The 23,457-nt window shown below is 44.8% G+C and overlaps 1 protein-coding gene across 1 annotated transcript; it reads right to left on the bottom strand.

Annotated features, from left to right (window-relative positions):
* Nucleotides 1–600: 600 nt before the first annotated feature.
* On the bottom strand, nucleotides 601–23,220 carry LOC148913079 (palmitoyltransferase ZDHHC17-like). The gene is made up of 7 exons (XM_089026398.1): nucleotides 23,149–23,220; nucleotides 22,965–23,027; nucleotides 22,317–22,410; nucleotides 21,380–21,463; nucleotides 3,616–3,767; nucleotides 2,997–3,091; nucleotides 601–1,954 (listed from the first exon to the last, which is right to left on the bottom strand). Exons 1-7 carry the CDS (start codon nucleotides 23,218–23,220, stop codon nucleotides 1,828–1,830), a joined length of 687 nt encoding a protein of 228 aa, XP_088882524.1. The 3' UTR covers nucleotides 601–1,827.
* Nucleotides 23,221–23,457: the final 237 nt, after the last annotated feature.

Raw genomic sequence — 23,457 nt, 5'->3', positions numbered from 1 at the left:
AACGTACTCGAGAAAAGGAAGGGAAGGGAGGGTAAGGCTTTGTTCTTTTGAACTCTGTTATCATGAGGGGTCATTGTCAATATTAGAGAGTTTTAGATTTACAGTCACTGCAAATGTGAAACGTCAGTTGACCAGTGAAAAATTGTTTCAAATAGCTGAGAAAGAATCGCAAAAAAGTTCAAGTAGTAAAAAAAAAAAAAAGAATAGTTGTCTTTGGTAAGAAATTTTGCAAGAGGTTAAGTTAAACACATGAAAACGTGGTCACGTTTGCTGTTTGCGGGGAGAAAAAAAATCAAAAAAATCAATCTAAAACTCTCTAATACCAAAGCAGGGGAGGGGAGGGTAAAATACCTAGTTACAGTCTCTTCTTGTTTCTGCAGCCATGGCTTCAGTGAGAAAATAAATTTATGAACACAGTTATAAATTGGATTGACTGGATATCAACCACAGGTAGACCATGCTGCGTCAGGAGAACAATGAATTGCAAAAAAAAAAAAAAAAAGAAAACCTTCGATATTATTAACAAAGTTGATTAATAAAATTTTTAATTTTCACATGTAGATTAGTGTACTTTTATTTATATTTATACTTTATATTGTTTATGAAAGTGAATGGTTATGATTGTCATTTAATACACCACGATGAAACCCTTCTTCAGTGTGTACAAGTCTTAGATGCTGTTTACACCAAGTTTAAGGGTGATCCTGATGCTAGGGACAAGTATTTCCCCTTACTACAGTGTGTACAAGTCTTAGGTGCTGTTTACACCAAGGTAGGGTGACCCTGATGCTAGGGACAAGTCTTTCCTCTTACTACAGTGTGTACAAGTCTTAGGTGCTGTTTACACCAAGGTAGAGTGACCCTGTTGTTAGGGACAAGTCTTTCCCCTTACTACAGTGTGTACAAGTCTTAGGTGCTGTTTACACCAAGGTAGGGTGACCCTGTTGCTAGGGACAAATCTTTCCCCTTACTACAGTGTGTACAAGTCTTAGGTGCTGTTTACACCAAGGTAGGTGACCCTGTTGCTAGGGACAAATCTTTCCCCTTTCTACAGTGTGTACAAATCTTAGGTGCTGTTTACACCAAGGTAGGGTGACCCTGATGCTAGGGACAAGTCTTTCCCCTTACTACAGTGTGTACAAGTCTTAGGTGCTGTTTACACCAAGGTAGAGTGACCCTGATGCTAGGGACAAGTCTTTCCCCTTATCTCTTGCAGTAGCCTACTACATGCGAAAAGGGGCTTCAGTATTGTCCAGTATGGTTGGCCTTTCTGCACACTGGAAATACGTCATCATGTTTAACGACATAACATCTGGGACCCTGAAGAGAATAGATGGACCCAGTTTGTTCAATAATAGTTTCTCTAATATCTAAGTGTCTTGATGCTGAGTGTGTACGATAAACAGGATGCATCCTGGTCTAACTTGGGTATGAACATGAATAAAACACTTATCTGAGATGTTTGTACCCAAACTAGACCACAATGCACCCTGTTTCTTTTCCCAGGTCTCGCTATCATCAACACCATATAAGACATGATGAACAACAGATAGTTGTACCCAAGCTACACCACATTGTACCATGTTCACTATCTCAGTAAGGGATCTATGTTCTTTCTATGTTCTTTCTATTTAACGACCATACGTCATATGATGTATTCCTAATATGGTGATGCCAGTCACCATTTTTCACAGATATCCCTACCCCACCTTATTCCTTATATGGAAAAGTGTGAGTGATGTTGGACCAATCAGGTTCCATATCGTTATATGGTAATGAATAAAATGTGTTGGCCAATCAGGTTGCATGTCCTTATATGGTGAAGGCCTACACGTGGTGATTAAAAGAGTTGGTCTCAACGCTGTACTGTCGCTTCCAGTCCACTCGTTTGGGTCTTATTAGACCAAAGAAACTAAAGCCAAAAAAATCAGCAATGTTTCCAACGATAGTCCGGCTGAAAGGAAAAATATATATATACTAAGTAGGTCAGATGATATATTGTGATTCACAACAAATAGACCTTTTTAGCTTCAGTGTAATGTTTTCCCATTGTGTAGTGAATAAAGGTTTCTCCCCTCTCTTTTTCTGATTTCCTCCAGGGTGGGGTAGGGATATTTATATACAAGTAAGTCTGACAATGTAGGTGTAATGTTCCCATTGTGTAGTGAATAAAGGTTTCTCCCCTCTCTTTTTCTGATTTCCTCCAGGGTGGGGTAGGGATATTTATATACAAGTAAGTCTGACAATGTAGGTGTAATGTTTTCCCATTGTGTAGTGAATAAAGGTTTCTCCCCTCTCTTTTTCTGATTTCCTCCAGGGTGGGGTAGGGATATTTATATACAAGTAAGTCTGACAATGTAGGTGTAATGTTTTCCCATTGTGTAGTGAATAAAGGTTTCTCCCACCTCTCTTTCTGATTTCCTCCAGGGTGGGGTGGGGTAGAGATATGGATATTTTTTGTAGTCACACATTTAATTGACATGTTATTCCCTTGAGTATTATTTCTTTCTCCATCTTCATCATTCATTATTTCCAGTTTTCTATCTCAGACCAAGAGTCATTCCCTTGAGTATCATTTCTTTCTTTATCAGTAATGTTTCCATTTCAGACCTCATGTCATTCCCTTGAGTATTATTTCTTTCTTCAGCAGTAATGTTTGCCCATCTCATACCATGTCATTCCCTTGAGTATTATCTCTTTCTTTATCAGTAATAGTTTCACATTTTGGACCACATGTCATTCCCTTGAGTATTATTTCTTTCTTCATCAGTAATAGTTTCACGATTCGGAATACATGTCATTCCAGTGAGTATTATTTCTTTCTTCATCAGTAATAGTTTCCCATTTCAGACCACATGTCATTCCCTTGAGTATTTCTTTTGTTTAACAGTTGCGCATGAATATGAATACAACTCAAACAAAGGATCTTAATCTCAATTTAATAACACATGTTGTGAAATACGATAACATTAAAGAGGTGTGTGATATTGGTTTACCTGAAGGGACTTTTGGGTACACCAGTATGATCCATCATGTGGGAATAACGACCCATATTGAGACGCTCGTTTGTTGTCATGCCAACCCAGAACAACTGATAGATTAATAAGAATATAATAAAGATTAATCTCACTGCTGCCGTGATATTGTGATGATATGCTTCCCATGATCCTCACTGGTCACAGCTTTGTTGTGTTTATCAATTAGTAACTTTATGATCAGAGGTATGTTTAGGTTAAAGTTTGCATTGCAGTGCATTGTGGGATTGTTTTAAATAGATCCACAATGCATTGCAAGGGTTCTATAGAAAACTATACATGGCAATACTTGTCACTACCCCTGACCTGTACTTCTAGCAAACAATAGCTAAGACCACAGCGCATGTCAATAATGGACATAACAACTGACCTGATAAGACTGACAAAAGAACAAGGCTCCACTACTGGTGACCTATACTCTAGCAAACAATAGCTGAGACCACAGCACATGTCAATACTAGACATAACCACTGACCTGATAAGACTGACAAAAGAACAAGGCTCCACTACTGCTGACCTATACTCTAGCAAACAATAGCTGAGACCACAGCACATGTCAATACTAGACATAACCACTGACCTGATAAGACTGACAAAAGAACAAGGCTCCAACCCATAAGAAGTGAAACATGGCGTTACCAAAACCCCACGACACCCATGGAGAACAATGAGCGCTACGAGAAATAGCATCCCACCAGCCACCGGTGTATCCACTGCACACATTGATGTAATCTAAACAACAGACATGAATCAATGGTAGTTAATCTGAGGTTAAGGAGAGACTGAGACAAATTGGCATTGCAGTGCATTGTGGGATTGTGGAAACAGCTTTTATCAAAGTGAACAGATTTGACCCTTCAAAATGTTTAAATTGTTACAGCTGGTGACCCCACTAAAGCCCCACCCCCCTCTCTCCAAAAAAAACAATTTTCCTTAGCAGAAGAAGCAGACACCATCTTGGAAATAACATATGACACCTAAATTGATAAGTTTTACACCGTAGTGAAAATAGAAAACTGACGTTTCGGATGTTAGTCCTTCGTCGGAGTCAATGATTGACTCCGACGAAGGACTAACGTCCGAAACGTCAGTTTTCTATTTTCACTACGGTGTAAAACTTATCAATCTACGATAACTGTTTCATTAGAAACACCGACGCAGTCCACGCTAGTTTCACTAGCAGCAGCAGTAAGGGGGACTCGCGATCGATGCCGTATATTTGCGGGTTTAACCCGCGGAATTCCGAACGCGGGTACAGCAGATTTACGGGATTTCCCGCGGTGTGTCCTTACTGCTGCTCGTAAACGGAGGTTAAAATATTTGTTGGATATACGATGCACGAATGTAAGAAGTTCGTTAACGACTTTTGCATAATTTGTCTAAGACCTAAAGTTATCGTACCTAAGCCAGAACCCTTTTGGTGTTGTGGTAAAAAAATGCAAATAGAAGACGACACGTCAGCACAGTGTTACGAGTGTGGTAAGAATATTCGTAATGCCGTACCAAATGCTACCAGAGAGCAATATTACGCCAATGGAGGTCGTAAGAAAACGCCATATAAGAGAATAAAATACTTCAGGGACTGGATGAGTCATATCCAAGGTCTTCGACCGGTATATTTAGACGATGAAGTAAGGGAGAAAATCATAGACCATTTAGAAGAGCCAACCCCACAAAGTCTACGGAAAACGCTGAAAAAATTAAAGCTAGGAAAATATTACAAAGCTATTCCCTATCTTTTGTCTGAAATTACCGGTAAGTCTATTCCTGAGGTTTCTGATATGACAAAAGCCGAGTGGATGTTTTGTCGGCTGGATAAGGATATTCCTTATTACCCTGACGTAATCTACAAAATATTTCACGAAATCGACCCCAACCACCCCCTCTTGGGATGGATTCCAAGAAGATAGTGAATCTTATGGCATAAGATTACGCTGTCGTTCGATATGTAAACGAAATCCTGTCGCGCTCTTTTCAAAGCAGATGTCTACTGAGCGAGCTTTCTTTGTAGCTCCTCTTTTGCCTCCTGGTAGATCTTTTTGCGAGATTCCTCGGAAAGATCTTTCACGATGGTTTTTTTATTGCCCGACTTTAACTCCCCGTATTTCTTTTCCTCCGCGAGGATCAAAGAAAACTCCACGTCGTCGATTTTGCGGTCCCGTAAAGCCTGGGAGACCAAGTCGGCGATGGTGTTAGCCTTTGCTTTTGCTAGGGCTATGTGAGTGTCATGCTTGGATATCTTACAGGACAACTGTTTCATAATGCCTGTTGTAACAGTGGAGACGATGCCGCAGGCCGCTCCAACGCTAGCCAAAGGAACGCCAACGACTATTCCAGGTCCGGTGAGTGAGGTAGCAACGCCGGTGCCTGTAAGAGCCACGGACATGGAGCCGGAAGTTATCGCTATTTTATGTAGCGTGCTTCGGGCTCTGGCGTACTTTTTTCTAACCTCCTCATAGTGTTTTGCCTGCCCTTCCAAGTAAGCCAGGATTAAGTTTGCTTTATTAAGCCTGAAATTCTCCGCGTTTAATTCGTTAGGTTCCTTAGGAAGTTCAGGATAAAGTGGAGGTGCTGATGGTATAACATCCATTATATATACTAATGTACGACGCTTTTGGGAATGATATTGAGGAGCAGCCACATCACGACAACAGGGATTATGCCAACTGGAGAGCATTTAGGAAGATGTTTCCACATGCAGACCCCACTAAGTTCGAGCGTAGACCCGATGGGATTTACTTCAACGGCTCTAGGATGTACAGCAATGCGGACTTGGAGCCAAAGAAACCAAAACCCGAGCATAAAGAAAGGCAACCTAATTTCCCGGAGAATTTATTACCGGCAACGGAGGATTACCCATTTTACGATAACAAAGGCGGCGCAAATGACTTTGCTAAGATGGTTACCTCTTTGGAGATTCCCGTGGGTCCTACGACTTTCAAGACAAAAGTCAGAGACATCTTTAGAGAAACTGCCATGAAACATACCTCAGGGAAAGAATCCAGAGAATGGTTATCAGGTCCCAACATGCGGTATTGGCCGCAGCAGTTAAACTTTGCTGTCTGGGCTGCTACTAAAGGATGCGGTATAGCCGCGGACATGTTCCATATTCCTTTCCTGCGATTTCACGTTGCTTTTACTATTCGTAGGATATTGTTTGAGTTAGGAGCGCCGCTTCCTGGTGACACTGTCTTTAACCCAAAGGATAACAAATATGACAAAGTCGCATGGGAGCGATTAAGGAATGAGTTTAAGCTTACCAACCCTGATTTTCGCAACAAAGAGGGTGCCGCCCATGGTTTAGGAGAGACTTACACCTATGCTTCGTATGTTGGCGCCAGCATAGAAACTCCAGGCATGGGGTATCCTAGCAGATGGGAATTCTCCGACTTAGGGGGTAAAGCGTCAAAAGGTGACTTGATTTACTTCATAGAAAGCAAAGAGAAATATCCTTGGGCGCCTTTCTTTGCCGCAAAGGGCATTGGACTGAAAAACCTAGCAAGGATTAACCGCAGTATTGAAGCCTTTGTTTACTGCATTCTAGGAGCACAGGTTAGCACTCGCAGCCCCATCGTAGATGCCAGCGGTGCGTCACAGGAAACGCAACAAGTATTCCTTGTCCTCTTCGAAAGCGCTGTTATCGAGAATGAGATTTCTAAGTCAGTTCAAAGATATCAACTTGCGGTGCAGCAATCTAAAGTGCGGCTAGATTACGCCTTGTCGCCCGGTTGTTGGCTAATGCCAAGTAATTTGGTCATCAACGCCGATTCCGTCGTGGGTTACAACAACAAACTTCAACGAGCTACTAAGGATATGAAGTTTGGGGTGAATGACGTGAACTCTGACATGACCAAGGGCATTCCTCACTTCGTAGAGGAGCCAAAAAAATCACACGAAACGAAGCTACCCGTAGTTAAGGTATCAAAGAAGGTTTTACCTGCGATACCTGAGGAATATGACCACGACTTACTAAAAGCTGGCTTGGTTGTTGCGACTGTTGGCCTGGGGTATTATATATGGATGTAAGCAACCCACATGTGGATAAGAGAGGCCCTAAAGGTGACGAAGGACCACGCGGGCCAGCTGGCCCAATGGCGCGAAAGTATACCATAGATTTACCATCGTCAGTCACAGTCGATAAGTATATCCCGAATCACTCGAGCTTTTATACGGATGTGACCGTAAGTCCGGGAGTCACGAAGAATGCCACTTATTTCGATACTTTCGCACTGGATTTCGTATTAGACGATGATCCAAATAAATGGACTTTTACATACTTAGTGAACATGATCGATAGAAAATGGTATGCTTTTTGTCCATATCCAGACTACGTAATGAGAGTGACTCCGTTTATGGGTACCATGAATTTCTATAAAATAAGAGGTAACATTAAACTAACTAGATTCGAAATGTTTAAATTATTAATATAATGGCGATGAACAACCCTTACGTAACTGGAGTAGATTGTGTTTATACGACTTACACAGGCGAGAAAAAATACACCCAGAGCTCTTGGGTTGATGTCACGGGCATGTCCGTGAATTTGAACTACTCGGGAAAGAAGTTAATCCTTTGTACTATTTGCATTGGCACGAGCAGCCACGCCAACGTGGGCTTCAGGTTTCTAGATGAGAATGGTATACTGCAGCCTATGCGCGTGAAGACAAACAACAGGGAGCCTGCGCATTTTTCCGTAGAGCCAAACCCAGCCAGCCTTGAAAATCATTCCGTTTGGACTTTCCACATGGTCGCCGATTGCCATGGGAAGGTAAAGCTGCAAATGCGCGTAGACGATACGGGAAAGGTTACGGTAAATAGCATAGAGGATCAAAGAGATAAGCCTTTTAACCACGCAACCATTAGCACTTTGACGGTGGTGAGTCTCTAGAAGCAAACTATGTTTGCTGAAATATATGAACCCACACACAAAGGAGGATTGGTTTTCCTATTACTTAGAAGATAAGAGCCACTATGCGGATAAATGGTATGATACCGAATTGTGGGCAGAAGTTGGTGGTTTGGGATTGATTATGTGTACCATTAGCATTAGTGGCTGGAATAGCTGCAATGTGGGGTTAAGGCTAGTTGATGAAACCAACAACCCATTGCTACCTTACAGGAAAAAAGATAAGGCCCGGCATTCGGCTCATTTTTCGTTTGAGTCCCCAACGAAAAGCGCGGAGAACCTAACGTCGGTGACTTTTCATATGATAGCTAATTGTCAATATGCAAAGCTTCAAATTCGTCCCAGCGATGCCCTTAACGCAAATCCTAAGTATGCCGGCTTCGTTGGGATAAACGCCGCTTATTCTACGCATGATTCTCCTGCAGATGCTACTTGGAGTCATAAGCCCATTAGCACCATGACTGCTATGCCTCTGATACCAAATTGCCAAGGTGGCGCGAATACTATCTTTACTTATCCCCAGTCGAGGACGCCTGACGACGATAAGCCCCCAGCAACGCACAAGGACAAGGCTAGCCCTTCACCTTTTTGAGGAGGACCACCCCAATAGCGACGACCAAGATCCAAATGTTATTCCCCACGAACTTTAACAGTTCGCCGCCGGCCTTAAGTGCCAAGGAAACAACCGAACCCAGCAGCCCAGGTAAGCCGGCTGCCATCTTTTTTCCCAAGTCCGTTAGTCCACTGCCTAATTTCTTTACGCCCGCGCCTGTAGCCTTAAGCGCGGATATGATCACGCTTACTGCGACGCTAATAGCAATCGAAAATGCCAGCGGCACACCATACTTCAAGAGGGCCCTTTTTATTTTTTCCTTGGTGGTAAGTCCCAACTCTGTTTCCAGGTTGTCCCTTTGCGCCTGCAACTCCGCAATCCTTTCCTCTAAGGTTCCCACCAGCGCCCTAGCTGCCTCCCTTTCCCCATCAGCGCGAGTATGATCGTCGATTATTTCCCGTTGCTCTTGTATTTGCCTTTCCAGGTCCTCTATGGCTTGCTCTCTTTGTCTTAATTGCTCCTCCTTAACGATGATTTCCGTGTTTAACCGCCGCTCTTGCATTACCGAGGCTTCCAGCTCCGCACCCACGCGTCTAAGTTCGGAGTTCCTATCTCCGATGTCCATGACTGCGCGGTTGAAGTTATTTCTAGCAGCATCCCTTTCGCGCAGCAGTAATCCCAGGCGGCGCTTAGTGTCCTCGTCTTCCGCTTCGTTAGTTTCTCGTAATTCCTGTATTGCTCTTATGTATGCCTCATCCTTATTATCCATATCTCGTTTTAGATCTTCGATATATTCCGCCTGCTGCTGCAATTCGGCTGTTTTTTCTTCTAATTGCTCCGTAAGTTCGTCAAGTCGTTCCCTATGTTCGTTTATGAGTTCTTGCTGCGTTTTTTCTTCCACGTTGAGGGATTCTAAAGACTGCTCCAACTGCAGTGCAGCGCTGCTGCCCGACGGCGTACTCGTTAGCTTTTCCTCTACGTTTTCCTTGGTAGCTCGTATTTTTGCGAGCTTTCCTTGATCCCTATCCAGAATTCCAGCGATGGCATGCATTTGACTGGTAGCCTTGGGGGTCTTAATGCCTTTAAGGAATTCATCCTGTAGCCTCATAGTTTCCTTACTAGTTAACCTGGACAGCACGGATAAGTCAGGTCTACCCAGTGCCGTTGTTATTTCCTTTGGTAAGGCATTGTTAAGTGCGTCAGACTTTTTGCTTTGATAAAAGTCGTACCACTTTTCCCTGCCTACGTAACGTATTTGAATTTGCCCCTTAGGACCCTTTTGGAATTCTAAAAGGGTCTTACTGGCTTTAGGATACCTCTTACGTACGTCGGTAAACAGCTTTTCGGGTACCGTTTCACCGATAGCTGCCATTAAAGTTGGAGGAATTCGGGGGTCGGTAAAGAACCTTCCTTTTCTGTCGCGGATGACGTAAACCTTAGCGCCGCTTCTAGCAAGTCTACCCATGATTAGTTCCCTACCGTATTCATCTTCTTCGAACATCAACTGCGCTCTTTCAGGCATCCACTCGGGTAGTAGCTCCTGAAGCCTTTCGAAGTCGTCTGGCGGTTCTTCCATGGATTCATCCATTTCCGCTTGTACTCTTCGCAACCACTCGTCGCTGGGAGCTTCAGGAACTAATCCCAAGTCGTCCATTCGCATGTAAGGTGGGGGGGGGATTTACCGGGGTTTTCCCTTTTGAACCTGTCCGTAAGGCTACGTAAGGCGCCGCGGGCTTTTGAACCGTACTTGCGACGTAGCTTTTCAAAGAAGCCCGGCTTATCCGCTTCCGGCAGCAGGGTTTCGTACTCATCGTCGTTAATGTCTACTTGGCCTTCTTCGGTAAGGGGATCAAAATCCGTTCCTTCTACTTCCATTATATATGATAAGCTCAAAGTTAAATCCCAACGCATTACCTAAGCAGGTTGGCGGACTGAAAGCGGAACGCACCTTTCACCGGGTCACATTCACACCTTCTAGCGCAAAGCCAGGGGAGACGCTGTACGTAGGCGTGCCCCGCCTAACAGATAACCTAGTATTGGTACCCGGCACTTTGGCTTTAAGGTTCGACCTAGCGGTGCAGCCCAGCACCAAGGACAAGCGCTATACCGTCAATAATGTGGGTAGGAACCTCGTCTCTAAGATGAGAATCAAGTTCGCAGGGGAATCCCTCTTGGATTTGAATAGGTACGATTTGTACACCACGTATAAGGATCTGTGGCTAACAGCCTTCGACCGTGCACAAAAGATAGAGCAGGGAATTGGAAGCGTTATCCTTCGTAAGCTTCGCAGCGATACTAACCCCGCGCCTACGGACTCCAGTGGAGCAACCGCAGTAGCAGACGCAACGAGGGTAAAGACCGCCTATGGTAGCAAGTACGTTATCCCTTTGGATTTCGAAGTAATTACGAGTCATGGTGTGTACTACCCCAGGCAGTTATCCGAGTTACAGTTTGAAGTAACCTTGGCGGACACTACGAACGTCATAGGAGGCATGGACACCGCAATTAGCGGGGCTGTTGATCCTTATTCTATCACCAACTTAGAGCTACAGTACGAAACGGTGTACAGCGAAGAGCTGGCCCGTAGCGCCGGTATGGAGTACAGCTCTGGCAAGGCTTTTCTTTACGACCACGTAGTGATGTATAAGACATTTAGCTTCTTGGATAAGACGGATGAGGTTATCAACCAAAGCATTAACCTCCCCCGAAGAAGTCTCACGGGGTTAATGTTGGTGTTTGCTAAGCCCTACGAGGCCGGTAAGCGCGACTCCGAGGCCTTTCACAACCCCAACATTACTAACGTGGGGGTAAATATCAACGGAGTCCCAAACAAGGTTTACTCCCAGGGAATAAAGCCCGCAGACGTTTACAGGGAGGCAAAGCGCAAGTTTGGCGACCAAATTAACCCTGAGGAATTCTTTAAGGATAAGTACACGCTGTGGATTGATATGCGCACCATTAACGACGAAGACCTGCATGGTCAAGGCCTCCGTTTAGTAAATACGCAGGACGGCATAACATTGGAGATCAAGCGCACCAAAAACACCGATGCCGGCGACGGTGATAAGATAAACTGCTACGTTTTCGTGGTGTCTGACGCGCAACTGAGCGTAGAAATGAATCAGCTAAAGAGTGTTGCCTATTAATGACTTCGTTGCCTCAGCCATTCTAAAAATAAAATATCGTTGGTATATAATGCTTCGCGTATTCGAAAACAACGAAACCAAACTGCAAGTCGTGCAAGGCGATAAACTGTACTTTAAAGCAAAGGAAGTGGCGCTGGCATTGGGTTACGCAGACCCAAAAGATGCGATTAAGGTGCATGTTCGTGATAAATACAAGGTAAGGCTTAGTGAACTCAAGGTGGAGGTGAATCGCCTCCCCTTTACTACGCAACCAAATGCCGTGTTTATCTCCGAATCTGGGTTGTATCAATTGATATTCAGTTCAAAGTTACCCAAAGCGCTGAAATTCCAGGATTGGGTCTTGGAGGACGTACTTCCTACGCTTAGAAAAACCGGTAAGTACGAAATAGAGCGACGGTTTGACACACCCAACAAATTAATCTTTAAGATAGAAAATGAGTTCGACCTGCATAAGAAAGTTGTCGATTACATCCGCCGCTTTTACCCTCAAATGCTCATAGCACCAGGCTTAGGTGAACTACAGGATTCTGACAGCAAACGCATAAAGTGCTGGCAGAAAGGCTACCAACGCGGTCAGCCTGACCTACTCATCTTGAATGCACACTCACGATACCGCGGTTTCTGCATAGAGTTGAAGACTCCCAAAGGTAATGGGGTATTATCTGACAGTCAACGCCAACTATTGGAAAGGTACAAGCAGAATGGTTATAAGGTGTTAATCAGCAACGACTATGATGACCTATGTCGTGCTGTTAGCGACTATGCACGAGGCATTCGTATTCCCTGTTTGTGGTGTCGTAAGCGCTTCAAGACTGTGGAGACAAGGGCAACGCATTTAAAGATATTTCATAGATATAATGAGGCTGAATCTGATACATTGGCGTGACCTGATAGAAGGCGTAGCATACGAAATAAAAAATTACGTCGTCTTCGAAGACATCGACCGTTTACGGTTAGTCCTCAAAGACTTAGAAGGCAAGGAATATTCCCTTTGGGCGCCGGATTGCGTGCGGTACGTAATTCAAGGTGAGGAATTCACCCACTTACGCAGCTATGGTAAGGTAAATGGCCGATGGAAGTTTGACATTGAAAGAAGAGTCACTCCATCTCCTCTTTGTAGTTAAGCGCCCGCTGCGCTTTAGGATCCGCGGAGCACCAATGGGATCCTTCGGAGAATACCCTGTCGCAATGAAGGCAGGTGTATTTTTTACGCGGCGGCTTACAAGGGGTAATGCAGTCGGCAGGTAGTTCGCAAGTAATACAGTCCATATATTGAAAGGGTAATTAGAATACCTCCCAGAAAGGCAGCTACCTTTAAAAGGGGTCCTTATTTTTATTGTTGTTTTGTTGATGATACTTAACAAACAACAAGAAAAATAAGAATGGGATTTGAGACTCTTTGCACAAGTCATACTTTACTACGTCTCTTGACGAAAAAAAGGTAGTGACGATCCGCTCTTCTTTTAAAAGGGTTCTTATCCTGCAACCTCCTTTAAAAGGGGTTCCTATTATTCTTGTTGTTTTGTTAAATGTTGATGATACTTAACAAACAACAAGAAAAATAAGATCAGGATTTGAGACTCTTTGCACAAACCCTATCTTACTATTTTAGTTCCCTTCCTAACTTCTACGGGCTTTCCTTGCCACCTCGTTACTGGCATGCCAAGCATCAAAGCGATCTAAGTACTCTTTAAAGCCACCTTGACCCTCATACAAACACTGCCAAATATGTTGACCGCTCCTTTGACAGCCGCAGCGCTCACAGTTGGCTTCCCAGTACTCTCTATCTTCCCACCTTACGCCTTCTACGTGATCAAACTCCGCAAACGTTTCGTCTATTTCTTTCTTCCTTTGCGTTAACTCTTTCGTGGTGTCAACCGGACAACATCGGGCGGCAACGTCACCGTGCTCCTCACATGCTACGCCCAGCAGATCGTAATTACCGTAGCATCTATGTCGGTGCCAGGCGTCGGTAACGTCCTCGTCGCAGCGCACGCATACGTTCTTTAAACAAACCCTTCTGCTACGATGGTACTCCAACGCCTGCGCGCTGCTAAACTGCTTATCACAGTCTTCGCAAACGGTAACGTTGCTTACTTCCTTACTGCATACCCGTCTTTCGACGTGATATTGCAATCTTTGCTTGCTGCTGAACTCCCTTTCACATTGCTTGCACTTCATTATAACTAAGTGTTATTTAAGCCTTATAAGGGATACTTAATAAAGTCCTGCACGCTTTCTTTTGCCCAACCGGCCATCGTCAAAAGCGCGCCAAACCTTTCCGCGCGCTTCAGACCGCACATTTCATCGTACAACTCCTGCACGCGCTCTTTTAACCGATCGATCTCCTCCCTTTGCATTTCTATGGTGTCTCTTTTATCTTTTGCGTCGGTGGCAATCCTTCTTACTGCGTCCACTGGGTCCATCGTATATATAATGAACCATATTCCCTGCAATGCTCTGATAGTAGGACCCACCGGCTGCGGCAAAACGCAGTTCGTCGTGGTGCAGCTATTAGGACCCTTTAGATACCGCTTCGACTATATTGTGTTATTATGCCCCACCTACGTGAATAACCGCACCTGGACGGGCATAGGAGTGAAAGATGACGACTTCTTTGTGGACATACTGGATCCTAACGAGTTATCCAGCCATTTGAAGTTCTGGCACAAGCAATTCCCTAAAGATACGCAAACCTTGCTCATACTGGATGACATCGCCTGCGGGGACGACGTAAAAAGGCGCACCTCCGAGCTCGTTAAGCTCGCCTTTAGCGGCAGACACGACAATATCAGCGTTTGGCTGCTCTCGCAGCAGCTTACCAGCGTCTCTAAGCCCTTCAGGGAAAACATAGGTTCACTTGTCGTATTTTATACTCCGAGCCGGAGTGATCTGGAAACCATCTTAAGCGACTACGGCGGTGAGATATCCAAGGAACAGTTACACGAATACATGCGGCATTTAAAGACGCACCAACATTCCAAGATGATCTTCTCTTTGAGGTTTCCCTACACGGTTGGATCTATGATTCCTAATGTATATGGACATTGAGCAGCTCTTAGATGAAGTCCCCGCGCAGTTAGATGAAAGTAACCTCAAGGAACAACTTAACATCCTTGTGTCATCGGGGAAGTGTAAAGAAATGATAGGCAAGGAACTTACCCATGAGCAGGTTAATAAGTTGTCAGAAGAGGAAGTCAAGAAGTTCCATAAGAGGTACGAGGCTGCCCTTGCAAGTAAAACCACGGACGCCGTAGCAGACTCAGCTATCCGACTTGCGACTAAATTGCTTGGACTTGCGCTGCCCATAGACGACGTGGAGCAACTGCGGAAGGACATTAGCGAGGACTACGTTATTGCCCAAGAACTTAAGATAACCTGCGGGTGGTTGTCTTTGAAGTGCGGTAAGTTAATGGCAGTCGCCTCTGCGGCACTTCACGTAGCTCAGCACGTCGACTTGAAGGAACTTACGGCCTCTTGGAAGGACTTCAAGAAGGACAGAGAAGTCGAAAAGGTCTTCCAGGCGGCACTTGCTGAGGTACCTGATCAAGTCGCCTCAAGTACTTAGTCAAGTCGTTGTCAAGTACTTAGTCAAGTCACCTCAAGTACTTAGTCAAGTCGTCGTCAAGTACTTATCAAGTCATTGTCAAGTCGTCATCAAGTTACTTGTCAAGTCCTTCAAGTCCTTAGATATAAGATGAGTGGCACCGAAGAACAACCACCCGTAGAAGATACCAAGATTACCAAGGCTAAATCTCCGGGCAGAGTCGCTGCCGGAAAGAAGCTCGCGGAGATGAATAAAAAGAACAAGGCAAAAAAGGAGGAAAAGGTGGAGGACGAAAGCGAATCCTTTTGGAATCCCGGCTACGTCATCGGCGCGATAGGAGTCGCTATAGCAGCAGGCAGCCTCTACTTACAATGGCGGGCAACGAAAAAGGTAGAACCACCAAGATATCGCGCACCTGTGGAGGTTAGAAAAAGTAAGATCCCTGAAATGGAGTAACCTTCTCGCTTTGTAATATAATGTCAACCAAATTGATTGACGCCGTCCAAGAAGCTGCTTTCACAACCTCCATCATCGCCGCTATTGGCTGGGTAGGTAAGAAAGTCCTAAAGGAGGACCTTACTGAGGACCCAAGTAAAGACCTGAGTAACTTTGCTAAGATGACCGCTGCCGTATGCGGGGCTATCATGCTAAGAAATTACCTGCAGAAGGAAAAGTACCTGCCTACGGTGTAATATATAATGGCTAGCGTGGTCGCAGGTGGAGTTATTGCAGCTTTAGCATTCACTGGAGCTAATTATGGTGGTCAGTATTTGGATAGATTAGTTAGAGGCGACAAAAGCGGGGCCGCCGAAAGGAAGAGACACGACTTAGCGCTGGAGAAATATCAGCGAGACGTGGCGGCTTGGAATGAAAAAAGACAAGCTTACAGGGATTGGTTGGACAAGAACTACCAAGACAAAATGCAGGCGGATAAGAACTTCGAAAATACAGACTACGCCTTTAAGCTCTATGCGCAAGCACACCCCGACTTTAGGTTAAGAAAGCCCCAGTTTAAGAATTATTACCAGCCTTCTAAGAAACAAAAAGATAGCGAATTGGTCTTTGTAGGAGTCGCAGGGCTGGCGGGAGGCGTAGCCTTGGCGTATCTGCTCTGAGCTGCGCTCAGATCACTAGTGGCGCCTTTGGCGCCTAGAATATAATGATCGTCTTTTTGGAAAGCGACAAGAATGACTTTACTACTTATCTGAATCCCCCCATCAAAGCCCATAAGGTTCGGCTGGTTAGTTGTTCTTTGTACAATTCTTGGTATAATTTAATTAATGGCTTCGTCGTCGTGACTTCCGGCAACAAACCAAAGTTGCCAGATTCCCATTACACCCCCATAACACTGGCTAAGGAGCTAGCAAAGCATGGATATACTCTTACCACAGGATTACCCCATGAAATGAAATTCAAGAAAAATAGTGGAAGCGCTAATTTGAAGGGCAGTTCATTGGTAGAACTCCTGGGCCTTACTAGTACCACGATAAATAGCGGCAGTACATATGATGTGAAATGGAAAGTCGCATCCTCTTACGAAGTCTATTGCGACTTGGTCCATAGTTACAGCAATGGAGAAAAATCTTCTCTTATGTCCAAGTTTCTGCCCAAAGGTAATCCATTCGATCTGGTAGAATACACTCCCATTTCTTTGAGCTATGATTTGTCTAATTTGGTAGAAAACATAAACATCACCATTAAAGTGGACGGAGAGACGGTGGATTTTAACGGACGTAAGATCAATCTTGTTTTGGAATTCATATAATGGGCCGCGTAGAGGACAAACTCAAAAGGATTTACTATGGGCCTGAGGGCTATTGGAAAGGAGCGTCGGCCATCAAGAAACTCGCGACCGCGGCCAGGGTATCAGATGAAACGGCTAAGAACTGGCTAAGAAAACAAACCATCTGGCAGGTTTATCTTCCCGTGCCTAAGTACATTCCCAGGCCCAGCTTCACCGTAAATGCCCCCAATGAAGTTCATCAGGCGGATTTGCTTTTCTTACCGCACGATAAGGTGAGAAGAAAGACCTATAGATACGCTTTGATCGTAGTCGATATCGCAAGCAGATATAAGGACGCCGAACCCATAACCAGCAAGGATTCTGGGGAAGTCGCAGAAACCCTAGGTAGGATTTATAAGCGCGTTTTGAAATGGCCTAAGCTGCTGCAAGTGGATGCGGGGACGGAGTTCATGGGCGTGGTTACTAAGACCCTGAAAGACCACAGCACTAAGATTAGGAGAGCCGAAGCTGAGTACCACAGGGGTCAGAGCATTGTCGAAAGATTCAATAAGACCCTGGCAGAGCGTCTCTTTGGATACCAGTATTGGAAAGAGCTGGAAGATCCCTCCAAACGCAACAGGGAATGGACTCAGAGGCTCCCCCAGGTCGTCGCGGCTTTGAACAACGAGGCGGCCAGGGCTACGGGAATAAAACCCAAGGATGCCATAAAAAAGAAACACGTGGAACACAAGTCCTACGTCAGAAGTTCGAGGGCGGTCGGACTGAAGGAAAAAAAGCTCCCCCGTGACATAGTGGTCCGATACCTCTATCAGCCGGGGGAACTCGAAGGTGGCAGTAAGAGAGCCACCGATCCCAACTGGTCTTTGGAAACGTATGAGATTTCGAAGTCCGTCACCAAGGAAGGGCAACCCGTGTTGTATTACCTAAATGGCCCAAGTCGTGGATTCGTCATGGAAGAGCTGCTCATAGTCCCAAAAGACTCAGAGTAGCGCCAGCTGCCCTTCAAAGTAGTGCAGCTCCACGCGCCCGATTACACTCTAGGCATGTCAGTCTTACGTTGCCTCTGCAATGCCCGCGTTTATTATTTATGCGATCCACGGAGAACTGCTGATCATCATTTGGGTCAAACCTCCATAGTAGAGGTATGTTACATTTGGCACACCTTGCCCCTTTCTTATAGACGTCGTCCACACATAGGTCAAACTTTATCCCCGCATAGCGGGGATCCGTACTCTTTTCTTCGTCGTGGCGCTTGTAGCGAAGGAGTTTCTTGGCAATGTTCTCTTTGGCTACGTCCTCTGGCGTCTTATCGTAACGCAGTTGCGGACCCCAGGCTCTTTTTAACTGTTTGGCATACTCCACACGACTTACGGCGGTGTAGATAAGGTTGCTCCAACACAACCGCTGGTCTATAATCCATAAGGTTTCCTTTATGGTAAGCCCTTGCGCGCTGTGGACTGTCATACAATAACCCAAGCGCCAGTCTGGATGGGAGGTAATTTTTTCCACCTTTTCTATGGGCACCCAGGCTTTATCGTGCGTTACAGCGTTCTGCAGTTGGATGTCGGTACCAGGTACCCAGACGTCTCTTTTTTGCATGCGGGTGTCACGCGGCTTATAACAAACAGGTACCAAATGCGTAGGGAAGCGCTCTCGGTGTATATTTAGCAAATCCTTTTGTATGCGAGACTGTGCTGCGCGTTTGCTGCTTAGCACCAAATCTTTTGGATGCCATGCGTAAAGGAAGTCCTCGTAGGACTTCGCTCGTACGCGTTTGCGCAGCGTCTTGCATTGGTCGGCGTCACTAAGGCCCCTCAATTCCGCTTTCAGGTTTCTTATTTGATCCTTACTGCGGTAGTCGGTGTTAATTTCCTCCGCATGGTCTACCATTTCTTTTAACCATTCGTGGGGCATCTCTCCGGCTATTGGAGGAGGCTGGCATGGATCTCCGGCGAATATTACTTGACACTTTCCACGGAGGAATTCTACGAACTCCTGCAGGATTTCCAAAGGCACGGTGCAAATCTCATCCCAAAGTATTACCGGTGGTATGTCGTGGATGGCTTCTGGTACCCACTTTTGGCCATTCCAACGGAAGAAGCTGTGGTAGGTCTGCGCGTCGTGGCCCATTTCGCAGAGTTCTCGTTCCAAACGGTGCGTTGGCGTTAGCACCTTTATCTTTGGAAAGAGTTCTAACACACGCGTCGTCTTACCGCTGCCTCCTGTACCATAGAGGTAAGAGAAGCGCTGGTAAGAAATGGGGTCCGCAACTGAAGGTAGAGGCTCTTTGGTAGGCGTAATGGAACCGCGGGTGTGTTCTCCGTGATATTCTACACGTGCCCTCCAAGCTTTGATCTCTTCGTCTTTGACGCGCCATTGGCCACTTTCCGCCAACTCGTCTTCGGTGTAAAATTCCTTCATCTTCTCTAAGACGTGCGGTTTCACGTATAAGGAATCCGTGGCTACGCGCGGAAAGTCCTCTTTGTCAAACCGTAGGAGCATCGCAAGTAGGTTAATGTGCGCGTAGGCTAACATGCTGGCACGCAGATGATAATACTGCGGTCGATGGTCTTGGTAGTAACACAAAGCATTCCATTTGTGTAGTTTATCATCTACGAGGTAATCCCATTTCTCCACGGACACCATCGTTCCTTGATCGTGGGCACGCTTGATGAGGAAGCTTAGCTCACCTTCGTCCGTTATTAGGCGCCGCTGCATATGTTTTTCGCCTTCTTTTGCGCCCTGAGTGAACTTTCCTATGACAACCCGCGCGGTGGGGTTATGCTCTGGGAGCCATTGCGTAAAGGCGCTGTGACAAAGTATGGCTTCATGCGCTGTGTATTTTAAAAGTTTGCGCTCTTCAAAGAACTTCAATAGGGGTATGGGTATCCATTCTTTCTCTTGTAGATGCTTCCCGTACCACGCGTAAATTATGGGATGTAAGTTTTTTGTAAATTTCCAAGACGTTAACCGTACGAACCCCGTTGCTGGGGCGTCGTAGTGACCATCCAACGCAACACGAAAGAACTGCGAATCTGGATGTCCGTAACGGTCGTAATATTCCTTACAATCCCCTAGACCTTTAAAACTTGCAGGGTAACAGTGTTTCATATCCAGCGACACGTATTCGTCTTCGTCGTATTCCATGTTCCAAAGACCACCGTGACCATGCTCTACACAAGATTTAGCTATATCTCCGAACTCCTTTGGGGTAGGTTTCCACCCATTTCTCTTCTTGGCCGCCAAGAAGTCCAAACTACGAGAGCTGAGGACCTCGTCTGAGAAGTCCTCACCAAGGGATTCACATGCACTTTGTATGCGCAGGTGTTCCATTTCCGGTCGGTATAAAGTACCATCTTGGGTCATAAACTGACTTCCCTCCGCGTCCATTAACCATATGGAATTCTCATGAACTAATTCTGTCAATGGTGACTTCTTATAGACCTTTGTCTCCTTCTTCTTAGGGAACCTTAACTCCCTCCACGCATGTGCGTTGTGCTGGTAAATTACGATAGGAGCACCCCGGCCCCCATACTTGTGCGTCCCAGAGTAAATAAAACCGTCGGTGATATCCTTGACGTGTATGCGCCTTTCTAACGCGGTTTCCAACTTCTTGATGTTTTCGATGGTTCCTCCGGTTTTGGGAGTAGCATGCTCCCATTTCCTGATGGCTTCTCTTCTCTTTAAGGTTAATTTACCACCGCGGGAGGAATCTTCGAAGAACTCTCTAACCAGCTTCCCTACGCAGTTACCTGGATGGCGCATTGGTTTTAACTTTTTAACATCCGGCGTCTTTATCTTGTACGCACCGTAAATAACCACGGTAACCGGGTAAGCAACTTCGTAGAAGAGCATGTCTATTCCCTCAAGTGCTCCCGGTCGCGTGTCCTTGTTTAAAACAAACAGGTCCTTCCTGCCAGACGCCCGTATTGGATTCCTGCCCTTTTCTATTATCCACTCGCCGTCTAAATACTTTATAAACGTCAACTCCAAACGGTAGTCGCCTTCGGGCATCAAATTGATTATCCTTTCTGCTCTTTCCTCGTCCATCGTCTCGTCTGTATCTCCCTCCATAAATGTCGTGAAGGCAAAGTCGGCGTCTAAGCGGTCCAACACCTGAGTTCTGAGCTTGCGCACAGTTTTATTTCTAATGCTTTTGATGGTATCCATATATAAAGGATATTTTAACCTCCGTTTGCGGTACCCAACACAGCAGCAGTAAGGACACACCGCGGGAAATCCCGTAAATCTGCTGTACCCGCGTTCGGAATTCCGCGGGTTAAACCCGCAAATATACGGCATCGATCGCGAGTCCCCCTTACTGCTGCTCTAGCCATCATCTATGACACCTAAAACTGTCCCAGAATGCACTGCAATGGGTGCCCAACTCCAGTATATCGACAGGAGACAAAACATAGATATAAAGTGATAGCAAGTAAGAGACTTACAAACAAACGCGCCATACGTATACACATTGATCATCACAAACAGGAAAAACAGGTATCCGATAAAGTAATGGTGATTACCAGAACCTGTTGGACAATACAAGAAAAACTGGTTATGTCATCATTTATTCATAAATAAAACAGGTTAGACTAGTATTATCCAGTATAGTCATGATATGATGATGAGCGACCAAGCAATCACAGATGCAAGATACGTCAAGATATGTTATGGCACATTACGGCACAACACAGCATATGATGCCAGGCAGATTAAGCAGTAAGCCAGGTGGGATTGTCTCGGAAATCATATAAGAACATGCGTAATAGGTAAATTACAAGTCTTGTATGAAACCACTGAAGAAGAGTGACAATGGACCATTATATAGATAATGCTATAACATGGCTCGTCTGTAATAATGAATCTGTTATAAAAACTATAACCGCTTGTCACAAAATACGAAATATGATGTGACAAAAAATAAAATATGATGATATTATGGAATATTTAAGTAAAGTAAAATGTCATATCAAGTTTTGCTCCATACATTAGTGTCAAAGTTGGAGTTGAGAAAGGTCACTCCATATATGGAATCATATCATTCCATATTTGGCGTGCAGGTCTTTACCCTGAGGTCAAAGATGGAAGACAAGCGTGTTTGTCGGCTGGCAAAACGGCTGAGAGACATTTACGAGCTTGGCGAAGTCGAAAAATAGGAAAAAAACTTCTCCCCAATCCTATTTTAAGACCGGGAAAGAGTGCTTAGATATTCTTTGTTTGATATGAAATCCTAGTCACGAGCCGGTGGCAATATATACTCATTTGTAAGGCTTTTGATTGGATAATTACCTATGACAAAGTAGGCTTATAATGAGAGGGGGTCTTATAATCAGAGGGTGTGGGGGAATTACAACTGGGATCAAATGTATAGTATATTCTTACCAATACAGTTCTCTACCCAGGGACAGTGATGATCGAATCTAGCGACACATCGATTACACACTGAACAATGCTTGGATCTGATTGGCTTGCGGATCTAAAGAGAATATCATGAGTAACATATACAAATGTCTTTGGGGGAGGGGAGGGAGGGGGATGTTTAAAGACTGAATCAAGGGTGGTGTAGCTGATTATACACTCGCCTATCACCTTTCTGGGGTCTCAGGTTTATTCCTGGACTAAACATCACATGTGAGTAGAGTTTGTTAGGTCTCTCCCTTGATTCATGTTTTTTTTGTCTTTCCACCTTCCTCGATAATTTTTTTGATAAATATCTGTGAGTTAGCCGTACCCTGACTATTAATAGATCAGCCCAGAGGTTGTTTCAGGGATCTATCTGTGAGTTAGCCGTACCCTGACTATTAATAAATCAGCCCAGAGATTGTTTCAGGTTTGATCTGTGAGTTAGCCATGCCCTGACTTAGATCAGCCCAGAGGTTGTTTCAGGGTTCTATCTGTGAGTTAGCCATGCCCTGACTTAGATCAGCCCAGAGATTGTTCCAGGGTTCAATCTGTGAGTTAGCCATGTCCTTACTTAGATCAGCCCAGAGGTCATTACATTGTTAGTTAACTGACAATTCACCAACTTACCAAGCAAGTAGAACAAAAGTGAACAAAGTCTAAAGAATTCTTCTCAGCTAATTGAATGATAGTCTGTCGAACACATAAAAAGTATTAACAAATAATGACCATTTTCTTTACAAGTTCCATAATTCATGTCCTTGATGAATAAATGCCACCATGTTGGATAAATAATTATGGTACCCAGACTTACTCGTTTTTGCTCCGCCGGTGTGGTCTTGATGTAGCCTGGGTCCGTTGTCCATGCCTTGTAAAAGCAGTACATCAGGCCAGCAGTATTCACAAAGAAAATAATTAAGACCTTTGGTGTTTTCACGATTGTACATGGTTAAGGAATACTGAATGAACAATGTCAGAGTATAATTAAGTGATACTATCCCCCAACTACCCTACCCTCACAAAATACCCCCAACTACCCTACCCTCACAAAATATAGGCTAAATATGTTGTGCTTGCGAAGTGAGAGGTGTGCATTATTTCGTGGTTAGAATCCTACAATTAA

The sequence above is a fragment of the Actinia tenebrosa genome, unplaced genomic scaffold (genome assembly GCF_029948245.1).
Source record: "Actinia tenebrosa isolate PJP-AT-01 unplaced genomic scaffold, QUT_ActTen_1.0 PGA_scaffold10__47_contigs__length_13832649, whole genome shotgun sequence".
Taxonomy (NCBI): domain Eukaryota; kingdom Metazoa; phylum Cnidaria; class Anthozoa; order Actiniaria; family Actiniidae; genus Actinia; species Actinia tenebrosa.
The sequence above is the reverse complement of the archived record's forward strand: the minus strand, read 5'-3'. Positions and strand labels throughout refer to the sequence as shown.